General features: G+C 48.9%; 1 protein-coding gene across 4 annotated transcripts in view; it reads right to left on the bottom strand.

Moving 5' to 3' along the window:
- CAPN7 (calpain 7) overlaps nt 1-20,622 on the bottom strand; it is a 264,535-nt gene that overhangs the window by 67,980 nt on the left and 175,933 nt on the right. For all 4 annotated transcript variants that reach the window (XM_078663888.1, XM_078663891.1, XM_078663890.1 and 1 more), the window contains one exon: nt 9,219-9,294. In XM_078663888.1, coding sequence (XP_078520014.1) covers nt 9,219-9,294 — 76 coding nt within the window. The remainder of the gene's footprint in view (nt 1-9,218; nt 9,295-20,622) is intronic.

Below are 20,622 nucleotides of genomic sequence, written 5' to 3'. Positions count from 1 at the left end.
TCCCTGCTAAGGCGTCCCTTTATGGCAGATAGCAAATGAGCCTTAGCCTTCCTACATGTGGCATTGTACCAAGAGATCTTTGGCTTATAGCCCTTCCTTTTCATGGAGGTTGTAAACAGGTCTTGTTCGAGGGAATCTGTGATGTTTTTATGGATTATTGCTAGCTCCCTTCTGGTTTCTTCGTCTGGGTCTTTAATGCCCAGATCAAAGGCACTCTCTAGTAAGGGAATTAACCTTTCATAGAGGCAGGGTAGTTTGTCTATACTGCTAGCCAGCTTCTCCCACTTGACTTTCCTACGATTGGTTTCAAGTAGGAGACCCGACTTGTCATTACCAGATCCCTGTGATGTGTCCATATTCCCGGGAAGGGAATAAGTCAGTTCCAGGGAGTTATGATCACTATCGTTTCTTGGGCACACTTTAAAGTCAACTATTGCTGGCCACATGGAGGTTTTGACCATGATGTAATCAAGTCTAGATTCACTACCAGGTTTGTTGTAGGTCGGGTTACTAGGTATATCCGAGCTACAACGGCCATTACATGCCCTAAGACCGAAATTAAGAGTAAGGGCATTTATTTGTAGGGCTAGAGGGGTCCAGGCCCTTGGCGGTGGTGCCGCCGTCTCAGGTATGAGCCAGCAGGAATCTTCATCTAGGGAAGGGCCGTCGCGTAATCCGGGCAGGGGTTCATAGTGGGAATTAAAATCGCCCCCAACCAGACAGGCGAGATCGCACGGAATGCCCTCTAGGAATCTAGCTAACTCATCTATGGTAGGCGACTCTTTATGCATTTGGGTCGGCCTAGAGTAGATGTTAATAACTAATAGCTTTGTTGAGTCCGGCCATTCTAGAAGGACAGCCAACAGATCGTCGGAAGCGGTCTCTAAATCAGAGGCTTGGCAACCTAGATCCGTTGCTACCCCTATCATTAGTCCCCCAGATGGTCTCCCCTTTCCCCCCCACTTCGCTGTTTTGGAGAAGGAAGCAAAACCCGGTATGTCCATTGCTTCTCGCGCCCAGGTTTCTTGCAGGAGTATAAGATTTTTAGATCTAATGTAGGAGCCCCACTCTAGGCAGTCTAATTTACTAGAGAGCCCTGCTACATTCCACGAAATTACTGTTATGTGTGGTACTTGGACGCGCGGCGGACTCGCAGCAATATCAATGGGCTCTTGGTGGGCCCTATGAATTGGGAATGGATATATGATGTCCGATAGACTAGTGACAATAGGTAAGGAAGGGTTCATCATGGCTGGCGTCTGGATCGATTCACCAAAACTTGTTGTCAATGTATCCGCCAATGTGTGTGAATTTGTATCGAATATGGGAACTGTAGGTGTGTTGGTGGTAATTAGATAGGTTGCAGAAGCAACGTTCCCCTCTCCAACCGTCTGTCAATCTACCATATCCAAATTGCTATATCGATTTTGAGTTGGTAGATAGGCAGGGTAGTGCGTTCTATATGGTCCGGGTATTCCCCTCCTATGACCACCACCCCCCCTCCTCCTCCTAGTGACAGTTTCCCACCCCGCCTCATCCCCGTAGCCAGAGATATACTCAGTTGGTCTCCCCCTATATGGAGGGTAAATGTTAATGTCTCTGTGACGGGTTTCCCAACCCTCCAATAACTCTTGGTGGTGTCCCCACCTGTGATCCTCAGAGTTATAAAGATTGGAGGGGTAGAAAAATGAGAGGGGAAGTGTTTGGATGGTATTACCGAAGTCCTCATCAGTAGCACAGGAGCAGATATATGCAGCTGTATTGGGGTCTCTAAAGGAGACCAAAATGCAATCTCCTCTGATGGACTTCCTAGTATGCCCCACCCATGCTACTCTCTTTGTCGTGGAAATGTCACTCGCAGTACCTCTCGGTAGTGGTCTATTAACCGAGAGCCAATTTATTACTTTATTCTTGAGTGCGGTGTATGATTCAAATGTGGGGGGGTCAAGTTCTGGTACCCCAGCCAAAACTAAGGTGTAGGGGGCGGCTTCTGGTGGGAGGTTTACAAACTGTAGTTTTCGTTTGGTGTGTGGCTTCTCTCCCTCAAGTGGGGGGTCGTCCTTGGTTTTAGTCAGTGGAGTTGGATTTGGTTTTGATGAAGGGGCCGGTTTGGGAGTAGTAGTATTTATTTGCTGTGAGGGTGTCGGGACTGTAAGTGCAACAGTAGGTTTTGGTGCGTTGTTTTTTGCAGGTTGTATGGCTCTAGGTTTTGAGTCTGGTGGTTTGGAGTTTGATGCAGCCTGCAAATTGTTATTTTTAGCAGAATTAAGGCCTGTACCCTCCTTTAATGTCTTAGTCGCATTGCTGTCAATTTTCCTAGCATCAGCAAGTTGCACCGTTGCCTTTTCGATGCTCACTAATATTGCTTCGATCTTAATCAATCTCGCCTCTAGTGGGCTTAATAGAGACCTGAGCAGTGAACCTATATCCTCCAGAGTGATGTCATCTGAGGAGGTGTTTAATGGGAGATTGTCAGTAGATTGTGAGGGTGGGGTTAACTTAGGTGGTCTAGGAGTAATTGGCGTTCCTGATCTTACCCCCAATGGGGCAGGGGCGTTTAATTTCCTCCCCTTACCTCTAGTTTGTTTAGGTTTGGGAGATTTGGATCTGAGTTCTTCTTGATTTTGTGGCCCTTGCTTCTTTTTAGGAATCGCCCCCTCTCTAGCTCCCTTATTGTTGTCGCAATAGGATTCTACGATTGGAGCTACCTCAGTATTCTGTGGTGGTATGGGTTGGGTGTTTTGAGTGTTGGGTAACACCATTAGGCTCATGTCCTCTAGATCGCTTGGTACATCAATAGTGATTTCTGGGCTGTTTGTTTGGGTGTCCGTAGGGTGAAATGGTGCCTGATCGGAGCTATGCATAATAGGCCTACCCGAGCTATTTTCGGGCGTTCTAGCTAGTGCCATCGGTCCCATAGAAGATCTCCTTACCCAATCAATTTCTTGTGAAATTCTTCGCTCCAGGACTTGGATCTCCTCAATCAGGAGTGAGCCAGCCTTGGCAAAGTAGGTGTCCATAGGGCCTTTAACCGCTCCAGCTGCAGCAAGGGAGGATGTTTTACTTCTTGTTTCCCGAGTGCACATTTCTCCAAGGGACAGTTGGCTTGGTGGAGCAGGCAAAGAGAGGGGGCCCGGACCGGACTCTCCCGTACTCGAACGGCCTCAAACGGCCCGCTCTTTGCCCGGTCTTCGCCCCGTGCTCCGACCCGCGCGCGTCCCGCGTCGCGGTTGAGCTGGGGCGGATTAAGTGCACCAAGGCAGGGGGCGTGGCCGCCGGGGGAAGAGGCACCAGCTGTGTCAGCTGAGGCTGCTGGTCCTCGCAGTCCTCCGGTCGGCTCCACGCGCAATCAAACGCTCTATGCCTCACCTGGGAGCGCGTTAGTTCTTCACCGGTTGTGAAGCCGCTCACACCAAGCAGACACGGCGCATAAGCAAATGAGCGGCACCCGCGAAGCGGGTGTCGCGAAAGGTAGAGCTGGTCCTTGAAACAAAAATGCAGCAGGATCTGTCTCTCACAGCAAAGGGCAGCAATCCCCAGAGGCACCCACTCGATCTGTGGGCTCAGGCGGTCTTATTCCGAGAGGCAGGGGGCGTGGCCGCCGGGGGAAGAGGCACCAGCTGTGTCAGCTGAGGCTGCTGGTCCTCGCAGTCCTCCGGTCGGCTCCACGCGCAATCAAACGCTCTATGCCTCACCTGGGAGCGCGTTAGTTCTTCACCGGTTGTGAAGCCGCTCACACCAAGCAGACACGGCGCATAAGCAAATGAGCGGCACCCGCGAAGCGGGTGTCGCGAAAGGTAGAGCTGGTCCTTGAAACAAAAATGCAGCAGGATCTGTCTCTCACAGCAAAGGGCAGCAATCCCCAGAGGCACCCACTCGATCTGTGGGCTCAGGCGGTCTTATTCCGAGAGGCAGGGGGCGTGGCCGCCGGGGGAAGAGGCACCAGCTGTGTCAGCTGAGGCTGCTGGTCCTCGCAGTCCTCCGGTCGGCTCCACGCGCAATCAAACGCTCTATGCCTCACCTGGGAGCGCGTTAGTTCTTCACCGGTTGTGAAGCCGCTCACACCAAGCAGACACGGCGCATAAGCAAATGAGCGGCACCCGCGAAGCGGGTGTCGCGAAAGGTAGAGCTGGTCCTTGAAACAAAAATGCAGCAGGATCTGTCTCTCACAGCAAAGGGCAGCAATCCCCAGAGGCACCCACTCGATCTGTGGGCTCAGGCGGTCTTATTCCGAGAGGCAGGGGCGTGGCCGCCGGGGGAAGAGGCACCAGCTGTGTGAGCTGAGGCTGCTGGTCCTCGCAGTCCTCCGGTCGGCTCCACGCGCAATCAAACGCTCTATGCCTCACCTGGGAGTGCGTTAGTTCTTCACCGGTTGTGAAGCCGCTCACACCAAGCAGACACGGCGCATAAGCAAATGAGCGGCACCCGCGAAGCGGGTGTCGCGAAAGGTAGAGCTGGTCCTTGAAACAAAAATGCAGCAGGATCTGTCTCTCACAGCAAAGGGCAGCAATCCCCAGAGGCACCCACTCGATCTGTGGGCTCAGGCGGTCTTATTCCGAGAGGCAGGGGGCGTGGCCGCCGGGGGAAGAGGCACCAGCTGTGTCAGCTGAGGCTGCTGGTCCTCGCAGTCCTCCGGTCGGCTCCACGCGCAATCAAACGCTCTATGCCTCACCTGGGAGCGCGTTAGTTCTTCACCGGTTGTGAAGCCGCTCACACCAAGCAGACACGGCGCATAAGCAAATGAGCGGCACCCGCGAAGCGGGTGTCGCGAAAGGTAGAGCTGGTCCTTGAAACAAAAATGCAGCAGGATCTGTCTCTCACAGCAAAGGGCAGCAATCCCCAGAGGCACCCCCTCGATCTGTGGGCTCAGGCGGTCTTATTCCGAGAGGCAGGGGGCGTGGCCGCCGGGGGAAGAGGCACCAGCTGTGTCAGCTGAGGCTGCTGGTCCTCGCAGTCCTCCGGTCGGCTCCACGCGCAATCAAACGCTCTATGCCTCACCTGGGAGCGCGTTAGTTCTTCACCGGTTGTGAAGCCGCTCACACCAAGCAGACACGGCGCATAAGCAAATGAGCGGCACCCGCGAAGCGGGTGTCGCGAAAGGTAGAGCTGGTCCTTGAAACAAAAATGCAGCAGGATCTGTCTCTCACAGCAAAGGGCAGCAATCCCCAGAGGCACCCACTCGATCTGTGGGCTCAGGCGGTCTTATTCCGAGAGGCAGGGGGCGTGGCCGCCGGGGGAAGAGGCACCAGCTGTGTCAGCTGAGGCTGCTGGTCCTCGCAGTCCTCCGGTCGGCTCCACGCGCAATCAAACGCTCTATGCCTCACCTGGGAGCGCGTTAGTTCTTCACCGGTTGTGAAGCCGCTCACACCAAGCAGACACGGCGCATAAGCAAATGAGCGGCACCCGCGAAGCGGGTGTCGCGAAAGGTAGAGCTGGTCCTTGAAACAAAAATGCAGCAGGATCTGTCTCTCACAGCAAAGGGCAGCAATCCCCAGAGGCACCCACTCGATCTGTGGGCTCAGGCGGTCTTATTCCGAGAGGCAGGGGGCGTGGCCGCCGGGGGAAGAGGCACCAGCTGTGTCAGCTGAGGCTGCTGGTCCTCGCAGTCCTCCGGTCGGCTCCACGCGCAATCAAACGCTCTATGCCTCACCTGGGAGCGCATTAGTTCTTCACCGGTTGTGAAGCCGCTCACACCAAGCAGACACGGCGCATAAGCAAATGAGCGGCACCCGCAAAGCGGGTGTCGCGAAAGGTAGAGCTGGTCCTTGAAACAAAAATGCAGCAGGATCTGTCTCTCACAGCAAAGGGCAGCAATCCCCAGAGGCACCCAATTCATTGTATACCGGTATCCCGGTATACCAATTGAAGCGCCTCCAGCTTGTTCAGAACCAGGCGGCCAGGCTGATTTTTCATCAGCCTAAACGGCATCACATTAGCCCATTAATGAGAAGCCTTCACTGGCTTCCAGTGAGTAAACGCTGTGCGTTTAAGATGAGTTGCACCACCTTTAAAGCAATACATTGTAACGGCCCGGCTTACATCTCGGCTCGCTTACGCCGATACATTCCTACTCGAGACCTTAGATCCTCCCACCTGAATTTATTGGAAGTTTCATCTGCCAATTGGAAGAAGTATGGTGGACTAAGGTTCTCAGTCTTAGCACCATAATTTTGGAACTCTCTCCCGGCTGAGCTAAGGGCTCTTACTTCCTTAACTCAGTTCAGGAAACAGCTTACGACCTGGTTGTTCATTCAAGCATATACTGATTAAGTGCTCTCCCTGTCCACTGCCTTGACCTTCACTCCAGCGCCATGAAGCTGTTGGTGTACTTGCGCTCAATAAGTGTTTTTAACATAACATCAAAAAGAGACACTTGTCACAATCCTTGCACAGACATAAGTGGAATGGTATCAAGCAAGGCCTTTCCGTTCACAAAAGGAAAGGAAGTACTGATATGAATGGATTTTGATTTTCTTGAAGCAGAGAAAGAATACGAGAGGACCCATGGGATACTTTGTTTGTCGCCACTTCTTGAAATTACTCAAATGTCTTACCATTTACCACATGGTATGTGAATTATCATGAATTATCATTTAGCATTCGTAACATTTTTTCCCATGCACTTTTTAACATATTTATATTGTTTCCTCCAATTTTGGAGTGTTGCTTCCCCATTCCTACCCTGGCAGAAGGATTTCACTTGCCCATGAGAGTATTACATCTATAATCACTTCAGGGGTGAAACTACCTGTGAAAGAGTGGTGAATACCTAACTGGCCAGGTTTGTGGGTGTTCACTAAAGTTTACAAAGAGACCCATTCTGGAAATCCTGCAAAGTTTATCTTGAGAGCGAATATTCACAAAATGTCACCATGAGGAAAATGTTACTTACCCTGTAACTATCGGTTTGTAGCTTGTAGTGCTGCAGATTTATATATTCAGCACACTCCCACCATCTAGAATATACTGAGGTCATTTGCAAGTAGCTTATCTCCATAGTACGAGTATGACACCACAACAAAACCCACAATGCCCCAGGACAAATACTCCACGCTCCATTCCTGTGAGATCCCACCAGATGTGTGAGATAGGTGGAGGAAAGCAAAGCAGGCTACTAATGTATGTAATGTAGAAGCATCTGAAGCCGGAGTTCGCCTCTGGAGGGGCTGGAGAGCGCATGTGAATCTACTGCACTACAAGCTACAAACTGATCGCTACAGGGTAACGCTTTCCATTTGTAACTTGTGTTGCTGTGGATCAAATGCTCTGCTAAGACTACAAAAAAGTGCACTTCTGCTAAAGTGGTTGCCAATAAGCAAATGGGAAGGTGTGTGGTGTTGACCATGTAGCAGGCGTCCATATTTCTGCTAGTGGCATGTTGTTTTAGAAAGCTGTTGAAACTCCTTTATTTATATTAGAATGCACTCTGGGCACAGAGTGTTCTTAGTCATGACAGACTTGGATGCACTTGACAATCCATCTCGCAAGACCAGACTTTGAAATTGGATTTACCATGTTCAAGGAACACAACATAAAGTTGCTTTGTTTTGCGAATGGATTTAGCTCGATTAATGTAATACTTTAGAGCCCGCTTTGAGTTTAAGGTGAGGAATACCCATTCCACAACAGTCTCTGGGTGTGACCAGAAAAATCGGCAGATCAATATTTTGATTGACATTAAAAGGAGTTTCTACCATGGAAGGAAACCAGGCTTTGTCCTCAGGATAACCCGATCTTTGTGAACCCGGATGAAAGGCTCCTCTACTGTTAAAGCTTGCAACTACTTTTGCGCAAGGAAGTGACTGCCTCTAAGAATTCTACCTTCAAATAAAGATATTCCATTTCACAGGAAGGTAGTGGCTCAAAAGGGGGTGCCATGTATCCAGTGAGGACTACAGTTAGGTCCCATGTTGGGACTGATGGAGGAAAGACTCTCTGAAGGCCCACCATGAAAGCCTTAATGACGGGGATTTAGAATAAAGTATGCTAAGGCTTCGGGGGAGCCCCTGCACCTCGCGGCCCTAGACAGCTCCCGTCTGGGATCGGCATTGCTCCTGCCTGGTGTGAGCAGCTATTTCTTCATGCTCCCACTGAGCTGGAGCAATCACAGTTTCCCTGCCCATATGAGTGCGGGCAGGGAAATAAATGTGTGCTCCAACCCGGCAGAAGCATTTTCAAAGCTCCTGCCGGGTGGGAGGACACTTCTAGAAGCAGGGAAAACCACTGCATACCGGGGGTGGGCTTCCTAAGACACAGGTAAATAGCAGGCCCCGGGGGATGGGGTCCTCAGGGCCTTGTAAGGCTCAGGGACGGGTGGCACGTCCCCCCCTCCCCTAAAAAGAAAAGTTTGGCCCCCTTATATATATTTTTTTAAATAAAATTGCAGGTCAGGGGCCTAAGTGCCTGAGTTCTTTATTGTAGGCTAGCAATATTTTTCTTCATGTTGTTGACAGCCAATCAGAGCCTTGCTCCCGAAGGTGTAAAAGCACCCTGGGGCAAACCAAAGGTTTAAAAAAAATATTGAGTTAGAACTCAACCACCCAAATACACAAACATTTTTACAGCTTAATATCTCCGAACCTACTGAACGGCTTTACACCAAAAAACATGCTTTCTGGACCAAGCTCTAGCTTGCTGCCAAATTTGGTGCATTTCTGTTCACTAATGTTTGTGATATTGATTTCAAAAAAGTTTATGGAAAATGCATGTTTTTTTCTGTTTTTGTGCCTCTTCTTGGCCCGCTTGACGCATCACCCTGAAACTTTCCAGGAAGGAGCTGACTTTAGTGGTTCACCCAGACAGGAAAGTTAATATTTGAGGTGGGTACTCACCCCCATCAACAAACACCTCGATTTCTTATACTAGGTATAAGCAAGAGGAGTTGCATTTATGAGGAAATTAGTACACCCAAAATTTATGTTGGCAAAGAACTTTGTGAAAAAGCCAAAAAGTATTGAATTTTATGTAAAGGTTCGCAGAAGGGCCGACAGTGGTATCTTGTAGTCCGAGATACCCTTACAGGGGATGACTAGAAGAGCAGACATGACTGCAGCACTCTAAAGGAAAATTATAAAAAAACGTGTATATTGTATATAAATGTAAAATAGTGAGGAGTCTCAGGAAGTGAGGAGCATGGAGTTACATTTTTACAGTGTGAGTTCGGCTTCCATGCACGTTATTATGCCAACAAGCAACCTCTAGCTGAAATAGTCACCTACCTGGGTAGTAAACCTTTTTACCATCAGTCTTGTAAACAACCAATGTAATGAATTCTCGGTTGCGTGCAAAGTCATCCTGCAAAGCAAAGCAAAAGAATAATTTTAAAAGAAGCATAGCAAAGCCTAGCAAATGTGGAACACAACCGACTCATTTTGAATACATACAGGGTACATCACAGGAGCTGAAAAAAGGAGAATGCAGAAAGGGGGTCTAGGGGAAAGTATTTATCGACCAATACATCTCAAAACCCCTCCATAATAGTAACAAATACAAAAAAGAGAGATGATCAGTCAAGTGAGTGTGAATCCTGTACATGAGACTCAAGGAAACTGGAGACAATACAGCAACCAAGATGAGATAACATCAGGCTAAGAAACTCCCATCAGACAACCCAATTGGCGGAGCATCATCATATGGGATGGTATAAAGGATCCAACCGGCAACTGCACCCCCAAATGGTGGTGCGAAGGTGGATGCCAAAGATGTAACTCTACCTAGATGTTTCTCTAATGGTGCTGATAGAGTGCAGTCCTACAGTGAAAGTGAAAATGTAAAAATGACTACAGAGACAGAAAAATATTTTTAATCGGAGTTTGTAAGAGTGTCATGGTTAAAATGACGCCAAAAAGTTTGAAAATATAACTATAACGTGGCGCTGTGGAGGGTGGTCAACATGTTTCAGCCAAACGGAAAACACTGTCCGGCTTTCTTCAGGACCAACAAATGTAAAGCTACTGCAAAGGATCCAAAAACGTGAAAAAACAATAATTATATTAGTGTACGTGCAAGACTAATGTAGTTCAAGTCATGCTACCAGAAACTTGAAGCCCCAATGTGTACTGGAGGAGAAGGAACATATTATCTTTTCCCAGCTTTGTGTGGGGAATAGCCTCACCTCACCCGGCAACCGCTCGGGAATATGAGGCCCCGCTCTATCCGTCGGTACCTCTCTCAACCGTCCGAGAGGATAGAGCGACGGATAGAGCGGGGCCTCATATTCCCGAGCGGTTGCCGGGTGAGGTGAGGCTATTCCCCACACAAAGCTGGGAAAAAGATTATTTGTTCCTTGTCCTCCAGTACACATTGTACCGACGGATAGAGCGGGGCCTCATATTCCCGAGCGGTTGTCTTTTTCATGAGGTTAGACAGACTATTGAATGTGGTTACACATGTGAGTGGTACTGCTTCTTGGTTGTTGATTTTTTCTTCCAGCAGGGCTTCTCTCGGCTGGTTAGAATACGGTTCTGGGTTAACGAGTTCTCAACTATCTCAGAGTCTCTATTTATGCTCATGTACCGTTACATTTGCTAACTAAAACCCAGTACTTTCCCTTCTTTCTCCGAAAGGTTACTCTCCAAATGAATGACAATCCCACCACTGAATAACCTTATTGTCACAATGTTTGCATACTCGCATCCCTTCCTTTTATAATGTGTGCATAGCTATGAAAACTGCCTATGATACCCCCATAGTAGCAGTATCGTAGCCTAATGAGCTTTTCTACTTTGTAATAGTCTAGACAGCTTGCCCCACTATGTATTCATGGTATTAGGCACTTGGGCATCGAATGGTTACAATAACTCCCACTCCATCGTGATTCGATTGTCACAAGATCTGCACATCATTGGCACCTCGTGTATTTATTCAGGCTCTGGGTTAGCCCGTGTGTGTTTTACATCCGGGGGTTATTGTCACCCACTTCCTTTTAATCAGGTCTGCACCATTGGACTCAGTGCATCCCATGATTTTAACTTAGACAACTCTCAGCATGTGTTGTTAACATCGCTCCCAGGTTTGTTTCTACTCGCGTATCGTTTGTTGCATTGCAATAATATAAACATCGATTAAAGCTTTCTACCTTTCCGCCTCCCGATTGGCTATGATATTCAAGCCTCGTTGTGGAGACACGCCGCGCCCCTTCAACCAGGGCCGGCGCGCTCCAAGACTCGCTCCCGTGTGGGACACGCCCACCCGGAAGAGCGCGGAGAAACGAGTAATCGCTTTTAAACCCATTCACCGGCCCCGCTCTCCATCGTCGGGGTCCGGTTCTGAGTCTATGCGAGGTGCAAAAGCGGGCTGAGAGCGTTGAGGGCGTGAGTTACACCACTACCACGATCTGCCTACTTCGTCAGGATCGAGCTAAGTAAAACCCGATCATGTGTTTTTCTAGCCTCTGCTTTCTAATTTCAGGATGTGCCAGGTACGCTCCAACCCCCCTCCCGAGACCCATGGTGCAGTTAGCGCCATATCCTAAAGTGAGATATGATCTGTATTTATGAACCTTTCAGTGGGGTCACAGACCTTTGGTCCATTGATCCCTCCTATGGAGTACTTATATCGTGTTTTTAACCCCTTTCTAGCTATTTTGTGCGGTTTAAACACCTTTTTCCACTTCACTTCCCAGTTAGTGGTATCATCCCTATAGGGCTATATGGATGGTGTTAATTCTAGTGTTTATTTGGGAACACACTTTATGCCACAACTATGGAGCACCCTGGACGAAACGCAATGACCCATTTTTACAACTAATTGTATGTATGTCTTCTGTGTTTGTCTGTGTTATTCGCTCTACAGGTGCAGAAACACTCCGCAACTAGGAGTATTTTTGGAATGAGCAACCTGCTCCTCCTCCTTTTTTATGCACTTTATCACCTTTTTTGATTTTTTCACTTTCACGCCCCCAGGTCAGGGTGGACGATTAGAGAGTCCATACCGCCGGGGTTTAATCCTGTCCTGATGAATGCCTAGGTAAATTAAAACCGCTATTAAGGCTGAAACATGTTGACTGACTAATGTAGATTCTGAATTAACCAATCCATTCCCTTTGGCAGTAAATTCAGACACATAACCCTTTTATCCGTGTCCTAGGGATCAACCATTAAACATTTTTGTAGATACCCTTTAGACACTTTTTATCTTTAATTTAAACCTCACATCACGCCCTTTTCACACAACCAGCTCCGCAGTCTTCTGGCGTCGTAGCACACCAAAGAGGCATTCGGCCTCTTTGGTGGGGCCCAATGATGAAGCATGACACTGACTAGGTCGGTGTGTGAGGGCTTTCTTTTCCACCCAAACAGGGTGTGTGATCCCCCAGTTGCTTCGCTCCGTCTCTGTGGCTTTTTGAGACTTTAACCTCTCTTTTCTTGTTTATTTGCTCTTATAAAGTGATCATGTAACCCCACAGGAGGCTCCTCCTTTGCCAATGCGTAGCACAATTTAATGCAGAGTACAACCCATCAGCAGATGGTCCTTTTCTGTACTGCCCGACCTTTCTTGGTACTCGCATGGATAATGAAGAGCTGTTCATCCAGCGGGAAGTCTTTGGTACAATGAAGATAGAAAGATCATGCACATTTTGGGTCCAGGCAATGGAATCTCTCCTATTCCTTGGAGGGATGCGAGGGCGGGTAAAAGATGGCCAGGGTAATGGATTGTCCGACATGAAAGGGCATGACCACTTTAGGGAGGAACTAAGTTGAGGGTCCAAAGGTCTTGTCCTTTTTTGGGCACCAGAAAGTAGCAGGAATAACCACGTTCTACTTCTGGCACAGGGACCCCTCTGTATTACCCCCTTGGCCAAGAGAGCCGTAAGTTCCGCATAGTGAAACACCAAATGATCTTCTGACACATGGTCATCGGAGGTTGGCATGGAGGGAGGTGAAGTCTTGAAGGGGAGGGAGTAACCCATTCAGATTATCTGCAGAACCCACCTGTCCGACACGTTTGACTGCCAGCGGTGAAGAAGATGGCAAATCCTGCCTCAGACTGGCTGATGATGGGCCTTAAACTCTGGACTGGGAGGGTTTGGAGGCAGTTGCCGGGGAGGAGGGGTGGACTGGCCCGACCGCTGGCTCCCTGACAAACGAGGACAATAAGTCCCACATACCACAGCCACGCAGAGGCTCTACAGTGTGCATGACTCAGTGGCTGGGGTGGATAGGACGCGGCTGGGCGCCCCTTCCGTAGCCACAAAAGGGGTGAAAGGCAGAAAGAGGGGGATGGACTGGAGCTGTGAGGGCCAAAGATCTGACCATAGCCCGAGATTCTTTGAAGAGCTCAAGCGTTGAGTCGGCCTCGCCGCCGAAAAGGCGAGTGCCATGAAAGACCATGTCTATCAGAGTAGATTGGACATCCCCTGAAAAGTAAGAAGTCCTCAACCAGGCGTCGTGTCATAATGCTACTGACAAGGCAACAGTTCTGCCCAGTGAATCAGTGGTGTCCATTTCCGCTGAAGGTTTCAATTGGACAGTGTAAGGCGCTCACACAGTGCAAGCAGGAGTAGAGACGATGGATAGAATATGGGAAATGTAACACCGGTGCCTAACAGTATAGAGGGAAACCTTAAAGCCTCTCAAAGGCGAACAGGCACACGGATGCCTGGACACTTGTACAAAATGAACAACAGGTACTGTGCACACGTATAATAAGTCAGTATCAGGTGATACAATGGTTTTAGACAAAGATAGGCATGAAATAATGTTGTAGAAATGAAAATAGTCTGTTGATCAGTAAAGTGTTGAACTTTATTTCTTTGTCTTGTTATTAAGACGCCAGCCGACACGTGTTTCATCAACAGGGTGGATACCTGTGACTCATCAGGGCTGTAAGTGGCGCAAACAGAATCAATGCCAGAACACGGCCAGGAGCGTTCTTACCACCAACCAGGACTACCCGCCGCAGAAGTACCTCACTGCCCGGCGGCGCAACGATCAGCATTCACTCATGCTGACTTGCAACCCATTTTCTACTACTTACGTTCGTGCACCATCCATTGATTCTGTTTGCGCCACTTACAGCCCTGATGAGTCACAGGTATCCACCCTGTTGATGAAACACGTGTCGGCTGGCGTCTTTATAACAAGACAAAGAAATAAAGTTCAACACTTTACTGATCAACAGACTATTTTCATTTCTACAACATTATTTCATGCCTATCTTTGTCTAGAACCATTGTATCACCTGATACGGACTTATTATACGTGTGCACAGTGCCTGTTGTTCAATCAGTGGTGTCCAATCCACAACGAATGGTGAATTTGCTGCGCCTCTCCTGCCTGCAACTGCCTGGGAGAAAAAGGCCAGGGCCTACTCCATTCACTGAGGCAGCACCTGCGCAACCGTATCCCAGATCGAATGGGAGCAAGAGGCAAGCGGTATTCACAGACCGAAATGATAAGCTGGAGGAAGAAAACCTCCACTTCCCAAGATGGTCCAGTTTCTTGGATTCCCTATCTGGGGAGCAGAAGGGAATGCACCTTTGGAAGATGAGGCTTGGACAACTAAGCTCTAAGGGGAAGGATGTTGCGTAAGGAATGCTGGGTTGCGATGGCAGCAGGCAATTGTCCTATCCACAGGAGCCCCTGTGCTGGGCCTGGACAGAGGGCCCAGATGGGCCATCACTGAGAGCTTCATTGAATGGAAAAAGAGGTTCGGAGGTAGAAGGTGCAGGCTGAAGCACCTCGGTCAGGAGGATTGTCCTGACTGCCACCGAAGGGAGCTCGACGCCAAGGACCTTGAGTGCCCTTCTCACTTCCATTGCGTAGGATGCCCCCCTCCTCTGTAGCCAGGGTAGGGGAGAAAGCAAGCCAGGGTAGGGGAGAAAGCAAGCAATGGGTAGGGGAGAAAGCAAGCCAGGGTAGGGGGAGAAAGCAAGCCAGGGTAGGTGGAGAAAGCAAGCCAGGGTAGGGGAGCTGTCAAACCCACTTTCCTCACCCAGGTCTGTCCGCCACTTCATGGGGTCTTCAAGCTTATATGTTAAAGGTTCCAGTGGCCCCTCCCAATCCTCTTCCTACACCTCCCAGTATAAAATCAACACCGGGGATGAAGATAGGAACGAAAGTCCCCTCTGCGTCGGAACAGACGTCAATCGACACTGATCCGGCTCCATATCCGAATCAGAAACAAGGATGGGGTCAATGTTGACTGGGGAGACGGTCGGTTTTGGGAGCAGCGCCGGCATCATCAAAGTTGGGGAAGGTCAAGGTGAATCAACCAACGTCGGTCCGGATCTGATAACAGGACCAAGGGGTTCCCCGGAGCCAGAGCCGCCGGTGTTAAACACCCAAGGGCCCCAACCGACACCGCCAGACCTGAAGGCACACTGGCGGAGCCGGATTGCCCAAAGATGAGGCGCAAGGCCTCATAAAACTGTAGTAATTGGGCAGGGGATGATCCGGCTCCCGTAAAAGGGGGGAGGTGCCTAAAGGGACGATGCTCTGTGTCCCACATCAGCTGACAGATGGTGAATGGGACGAGGAGTGCGGGCTCTGCAACGGTTCTCTGGACCTTCCTCTCAACCAAGAACGGGAGTAACATGGACCCGAGCGCCAGGCCTCCAACAGATTTCGGGACTGCTTCTCCAAAGCCTTTGGATTCATGGCCTGCCACTCAGAGCAGGACTTTGGGTCATGGTCGTGTTCTAGTACCAAAGGCGCATGAGGTGCGGATCCATCACGGACATCGCCCGATGACGGGATTCACAGGGCTTGAATCCGGTCCTACGTTGGGACATCTTGACGCAGCACGAGTCCACGGCACAGAAAAACGTTGACAAAAGTAAAAAAAAAGGTAGCCAGAAAACGGCTAAGGGGTAGCTCTCTCCAGATCTGCACTTCAGCTGGCGCAGAAAAAGTAAGATCTGACGTCAGTGTGTTCGGGCAGCGTCTATCTATGTCCTGTAATTCTGGCATGCACGATGCCGGACGCAGAGCTGATGATGCCACCTACCGATGCAAAGGGGTACTGCTAATGAAAAATCTCCGGATCCAGTCTGACGCCTAGGGGAAATTCTAAGGTGAGGAATCTACAACTAGAAGGCTCCATCAGATTTACTGATATTAAATCATTAATACTAAGGATCTGTTAGGTCAACCAACATAAGTTCCCTACCAACAGGTCACAAACATCTACTTTCCCTCAATGCAGACAATACAAAAATCTCCTTTGGTAAAAAAGGTCTACTTTGTTTTCCTGACCATTTCAACTATTCATTGGACAGAAGTGCTTGTCACATTTGGAAACCGAGATGTCTCCTGCTATGGTAAGATGATGGACAAACCATTGAAAGATGGTCCGTGCAGATTGAGCTAAGGAATTACTGGTTATGCTATAGCAGCAATCTTATATCTTTAAAAGTGAGATAAATATGTAATAAAATGTAATCTCCTGTGATTGGCAAACTAGTCCTGTGTGAAAGCAAAGGGCTAGTATGCTATTCAATTTGATGATTGTCTAATAAATGTTTATAGGTCCGTTATTAGGGGTCCTCAGGCAGGTCTATACTTTCTGGCTCACATAAGCTTAAAAAAGTAAAAGCAATCACACTACTGTGACTATGGCCCGGTGTACAGCAGGTTCACAAAATCAGGGGCGGATAGAGACCATTACAGCCTGAAAGCAGAATATATTCTATCCTCCAAAAATCATCCCCTGCTCCCACAAATCATTCACAAGAGATAACACTGCTAATCCAAGTGGTGGGCATGATTCTCTTGCACCTAACTTTCAGCAGTGCTACTAAAGATATTCCATGTTCTCCACACCCACTCCATTCAAAGGTATAGAATGGATACTGATTAATAGCCAAGTATACCATGATTAGCTGTTGCTATGCCAATGCCAGCATCAGATTTGACATTCGAGTTCACAGTATGACCAAAGTGGATGATGATGAATGTTTACTGCTTAGAAAAGTGTACAGTACATAATGAGAACCAATATGTTTCTAGAGAGTCCAATATCAGTAGTCATGAAAGATAAAGCACATTAGAAATTAAAATAGTCACCCACGACAGTGGCAGTGCATGGCTACTCAAACTAGCAAGGGAGAAATATGCTTCCCAGAGGTAATCCACCATTCTCTTGAGCATGCTGGCATGCTCCCCTCAACATCAGAAACTGGGTAAACTCCATCCTTTATGATAAACCATATTTCCTGTTCAATGGTAGTTCTAGACCCCACAGGAATTGAGCCCCTAATCTACTATCCCCTCCCTCCCTCCATTTTATTTATTTACCATTCACATGCAGTGCTCCAGCACCCTAAGGTATTTAAGGACTTTTTAAATGAAAACAACCTTGTGAGAAGTTGGCCTGATATATGATGTTTCCAATTCTGGAACCACCTTGTATCAGTCCAAATATCCCCTTATGGTGTCTGGTTGTAAGTCAACCTTATAGACAAGCTATCTTAAGGGTAGCATAGACTAAGCAGCCTTAAAGGCTTAACTCAAGAGGTCGTGTTAAGCGAGCTGTTTTACCAATCACAATCCTGTAATATCAAATGAAAGGACACCACACAAGTATATATTATAAAAATATATGTATTTATTACTCACAATAATCCCCAGTACTCTTTATGAATAAAGGGGCACAAGCGTTAAATCAAAAGCACAGTATAACATACAAAGTTGCACAATTATGGATGAGGGCGAGGGGCCACTCAGACCATATACTAAACAAGTGGTATAAGAGATACCAATCGAGCAGTGGTTAGGCCTAGGGCCTAGGGAATCGCTGGGAGCAGTCGGGACAAGCAATGCTGAAGTCGAGAAAAGCCCGCGGGATTCGGGTGCAGCGCTGAAAGCGCACGCATGCACCAATGTTAGTCAATGGTGCGTAAAAGTTACACAAATAGAAGTTAAGGACACTTCCGCTGAACCTAGAGGGACACAACTTAAGACACAGACCCTAGAGGTGTGTACCAGTGTGGGAACACCGGCGTTGCAATGTTACCTCACCCACAGGAAGCGGGTGCACAGGGTCGAAGTAGTGTCGGGTTTCGTCACGCTGATTCTTGGTGCTTGGAGACGAAGAGGCTGCAGGCGCTGTGAAGGAGAAGTGTCCGGTGGGATCCAAGAGTGGATCGAAGTCGAAAAGTACCTGAAAGCAGAGGGGACAGAGTCTGGGTCACTCAGCAGTGACCAGGGTGGAACCAGGACGGAACCAGGCAATGTCGGGCGCAATCAGGTGGTTGTCGAGGAGCTTCTCTCCGCTGTCAAGTGGGCTCTGGGGCATCTACGAAGTCCAGGAGCAGGTCACGATCTGTCCCACGCAGGCTCTCGCCGTCGGAGCTGTCGGCTTCAGGATTGGAGCAAACAACACTTGTGGATACACCCCCTTCCTTTGATCCAGGCTGCACTGGGACGGGGGCTGGAGTGCCCCAGAACCGGTTTGGCCGGATTATGCAAGCGGCAGCCTTGTGCGCCCCAAGCAGTGTCTGGTTTCTTTCAAACCTCCCTGCTACAATCCACTATCTCCTGTCTGGGGGGGTGTGACACCTCCCTGCGACAGGAAACCCTTTGTCCAGGCCCCCTTGGCTGAGTTTCGGTCAGCTTCAGGGGGTCAGACTTGTGTCTGTGGCAGAAGCATCCATTTTGTGGATCCAAGGTCCTTTTAGAAATTAACCGCATTTAAGTAAAGTAACATGTCTTATCCCTCTAGAGGGGTGGAATGCTATCCCCGTCGCCAGAACTGACGAGGGGATAGTATTCCAAATCGTATGACACCTTACACGACATGTTTTGATAAAGCCAAACCAAAGTTGCTATATAACCGCAAGGATTATAATGCACTTAAGAGTATATGGTATGGCATTATCCCGGAACAGCTTAGGGAGTTGTTCCCGACAGCTGCAGACAGGCTCAGCTCATGCTAGAGCTCCATCTCACATTAAACCACGCACTCTGCCTCCAGGATTGATGAGGCCTTCCATAGGAGTGGCTGACAGGTTTATATGTGTCCAGATATAGGTTTAGATATAGGTATACTATATCTAAGCAAGGGGTGATTACACCACCTTACCCCAGCTGAGTGATCAGCCAGTTGTGTCAATTTAAGAACCAGCCAGGTGTGGCAAAAGATATGCTGCAGTCCCTGGTAGGCCTTGGTGGCACCTATGCCCTGGGCACCTATAGTGCATGGTACAGGGGCTGACAAGGAGTCCATTTCCAATTGTGGTATGTACCTAGGGTACATGGGATCCATTTTACAGAGAGAGCAGATGGCCTGGGGCCCTGATTGGCAGGGAACCAGGTCAACTAAGTCGAAAACCAGCTAAACACAAGGCAAAAAATCTGGGGTAACCATAGTCAGGTAGCCACCTTCCTACATAAACCCCCCCCCCCAAACGAAAGGAGATAAGGCTATCCTTGGCCAGGTAAGCCTATATTGCTTGAGTGGCCATATAAGGAAGTACCTGCACTAGCATGGGTACCCCCTGTCTCATGGTCCACTAAGCAGTCCCTCACCCTTGGGGTATTAGAGGGTCTCCACCATAGGGAATCACTACCTTGGGTGTGTTTATGCAAAGTTAAAGGCTGGTTTGGATATGGAGTATTGAAGTGAGGCCCCACTAATTTAGGGCTCAGCTTCCTCCAATTATCTTCCACGATGTGTGCCTTTCTTTCTTCAACTGAGTTGCACTGTGCTCTCAGGGTCAGCCTCTGGCTACCTAAAGCTGGAGGCTGGGTCCCTCTGTTTGGCTTGCTGGAGGGACAGTTCAGGTTTGGGCCCTTTGGGTCCCAGGTTTGGCTGTGCCCAACAGAATCCATCTGTGGGAGGTCCCTAACTGTTTTTAAGGGGGCTCCCTCAGGAGTTTTTAAAGTTTTCACCTTACTAGGGCTACTAGTTTTGGTGCCCCTAATCTTTTGATGGGGGTGCTTTATTTGACAGGGGGCCATCTGGGTCTCACTGTCCTTCTTGTCCTCTGCAGCCCTGGGCTGGCTAAGGCAAGGTAGAGAGGGGCAGGTTACCTGCTCCAGACTGGGTCCCACCTGCGAAGGGTCCACTGACATCAGAGGCTCTGTCAGGCTAAGCCTAACCACCTCTGGGGCAGTTCCTTCATCAGGGGTAAGATCAGTTCCCTGAGGAGGCTGATCCTTTCCTAAAGTCTGGTGAGGGGGAGATTTCTCGTCCTCCTCTGTGCTCTCAGTTTGTGTGAAGTTATCCATCATTTCAGGTTTCACAACACACATATCAGTTTGAGTTTGGGCTGGGGTCATCACAGCCCCACCAACCTTTTCAGGAGGGGACTCAGTTTGGGTTTCTGCTGTTATCATAACAGCTTTGCTATTCTGTTCAGGAAGAGCTTTTGCTAAAGATGGGGCAGAGAGTTGCTCAGACCTACCAACCTTTTCAGGAAGGACATCTTGAATTGGGGCTGTAGCCATCACAGCCCCACTAACCTTTCCATTGGAATTTACCATTCTAGAATGGGTTTCCTGTTCAACCTCAGCCCAGGCTGAGATTTCTAATTCATTACCCAGTAGACAGTCCACAGGCAAGTTTGATGACACTGCCACGCTCTTTGGGCCAGTGACACCTCCCCAGCTGAGACTTACTACTGCCATGGGATGATTTGTTTGGATTCCATCAATGTTTGTTACCTGGTATGTGGCACCT

Source organism: Lissotriton helveticus, chromosome 10 (assembly GCF_964261635.1).
Source record: "Lissotriton helveticus chromosome 10, aLisHel1.1, whole genome shotgun sequence".
NCBI lineage: Eukaryota > Metazoa > Chordata > Amphibia > Caudata > Salamandridae > Lissotriton > Lissotriton helveticus.
This window is presented reverse-complemented; position numbering and strand designations above follow the sequence as displayed.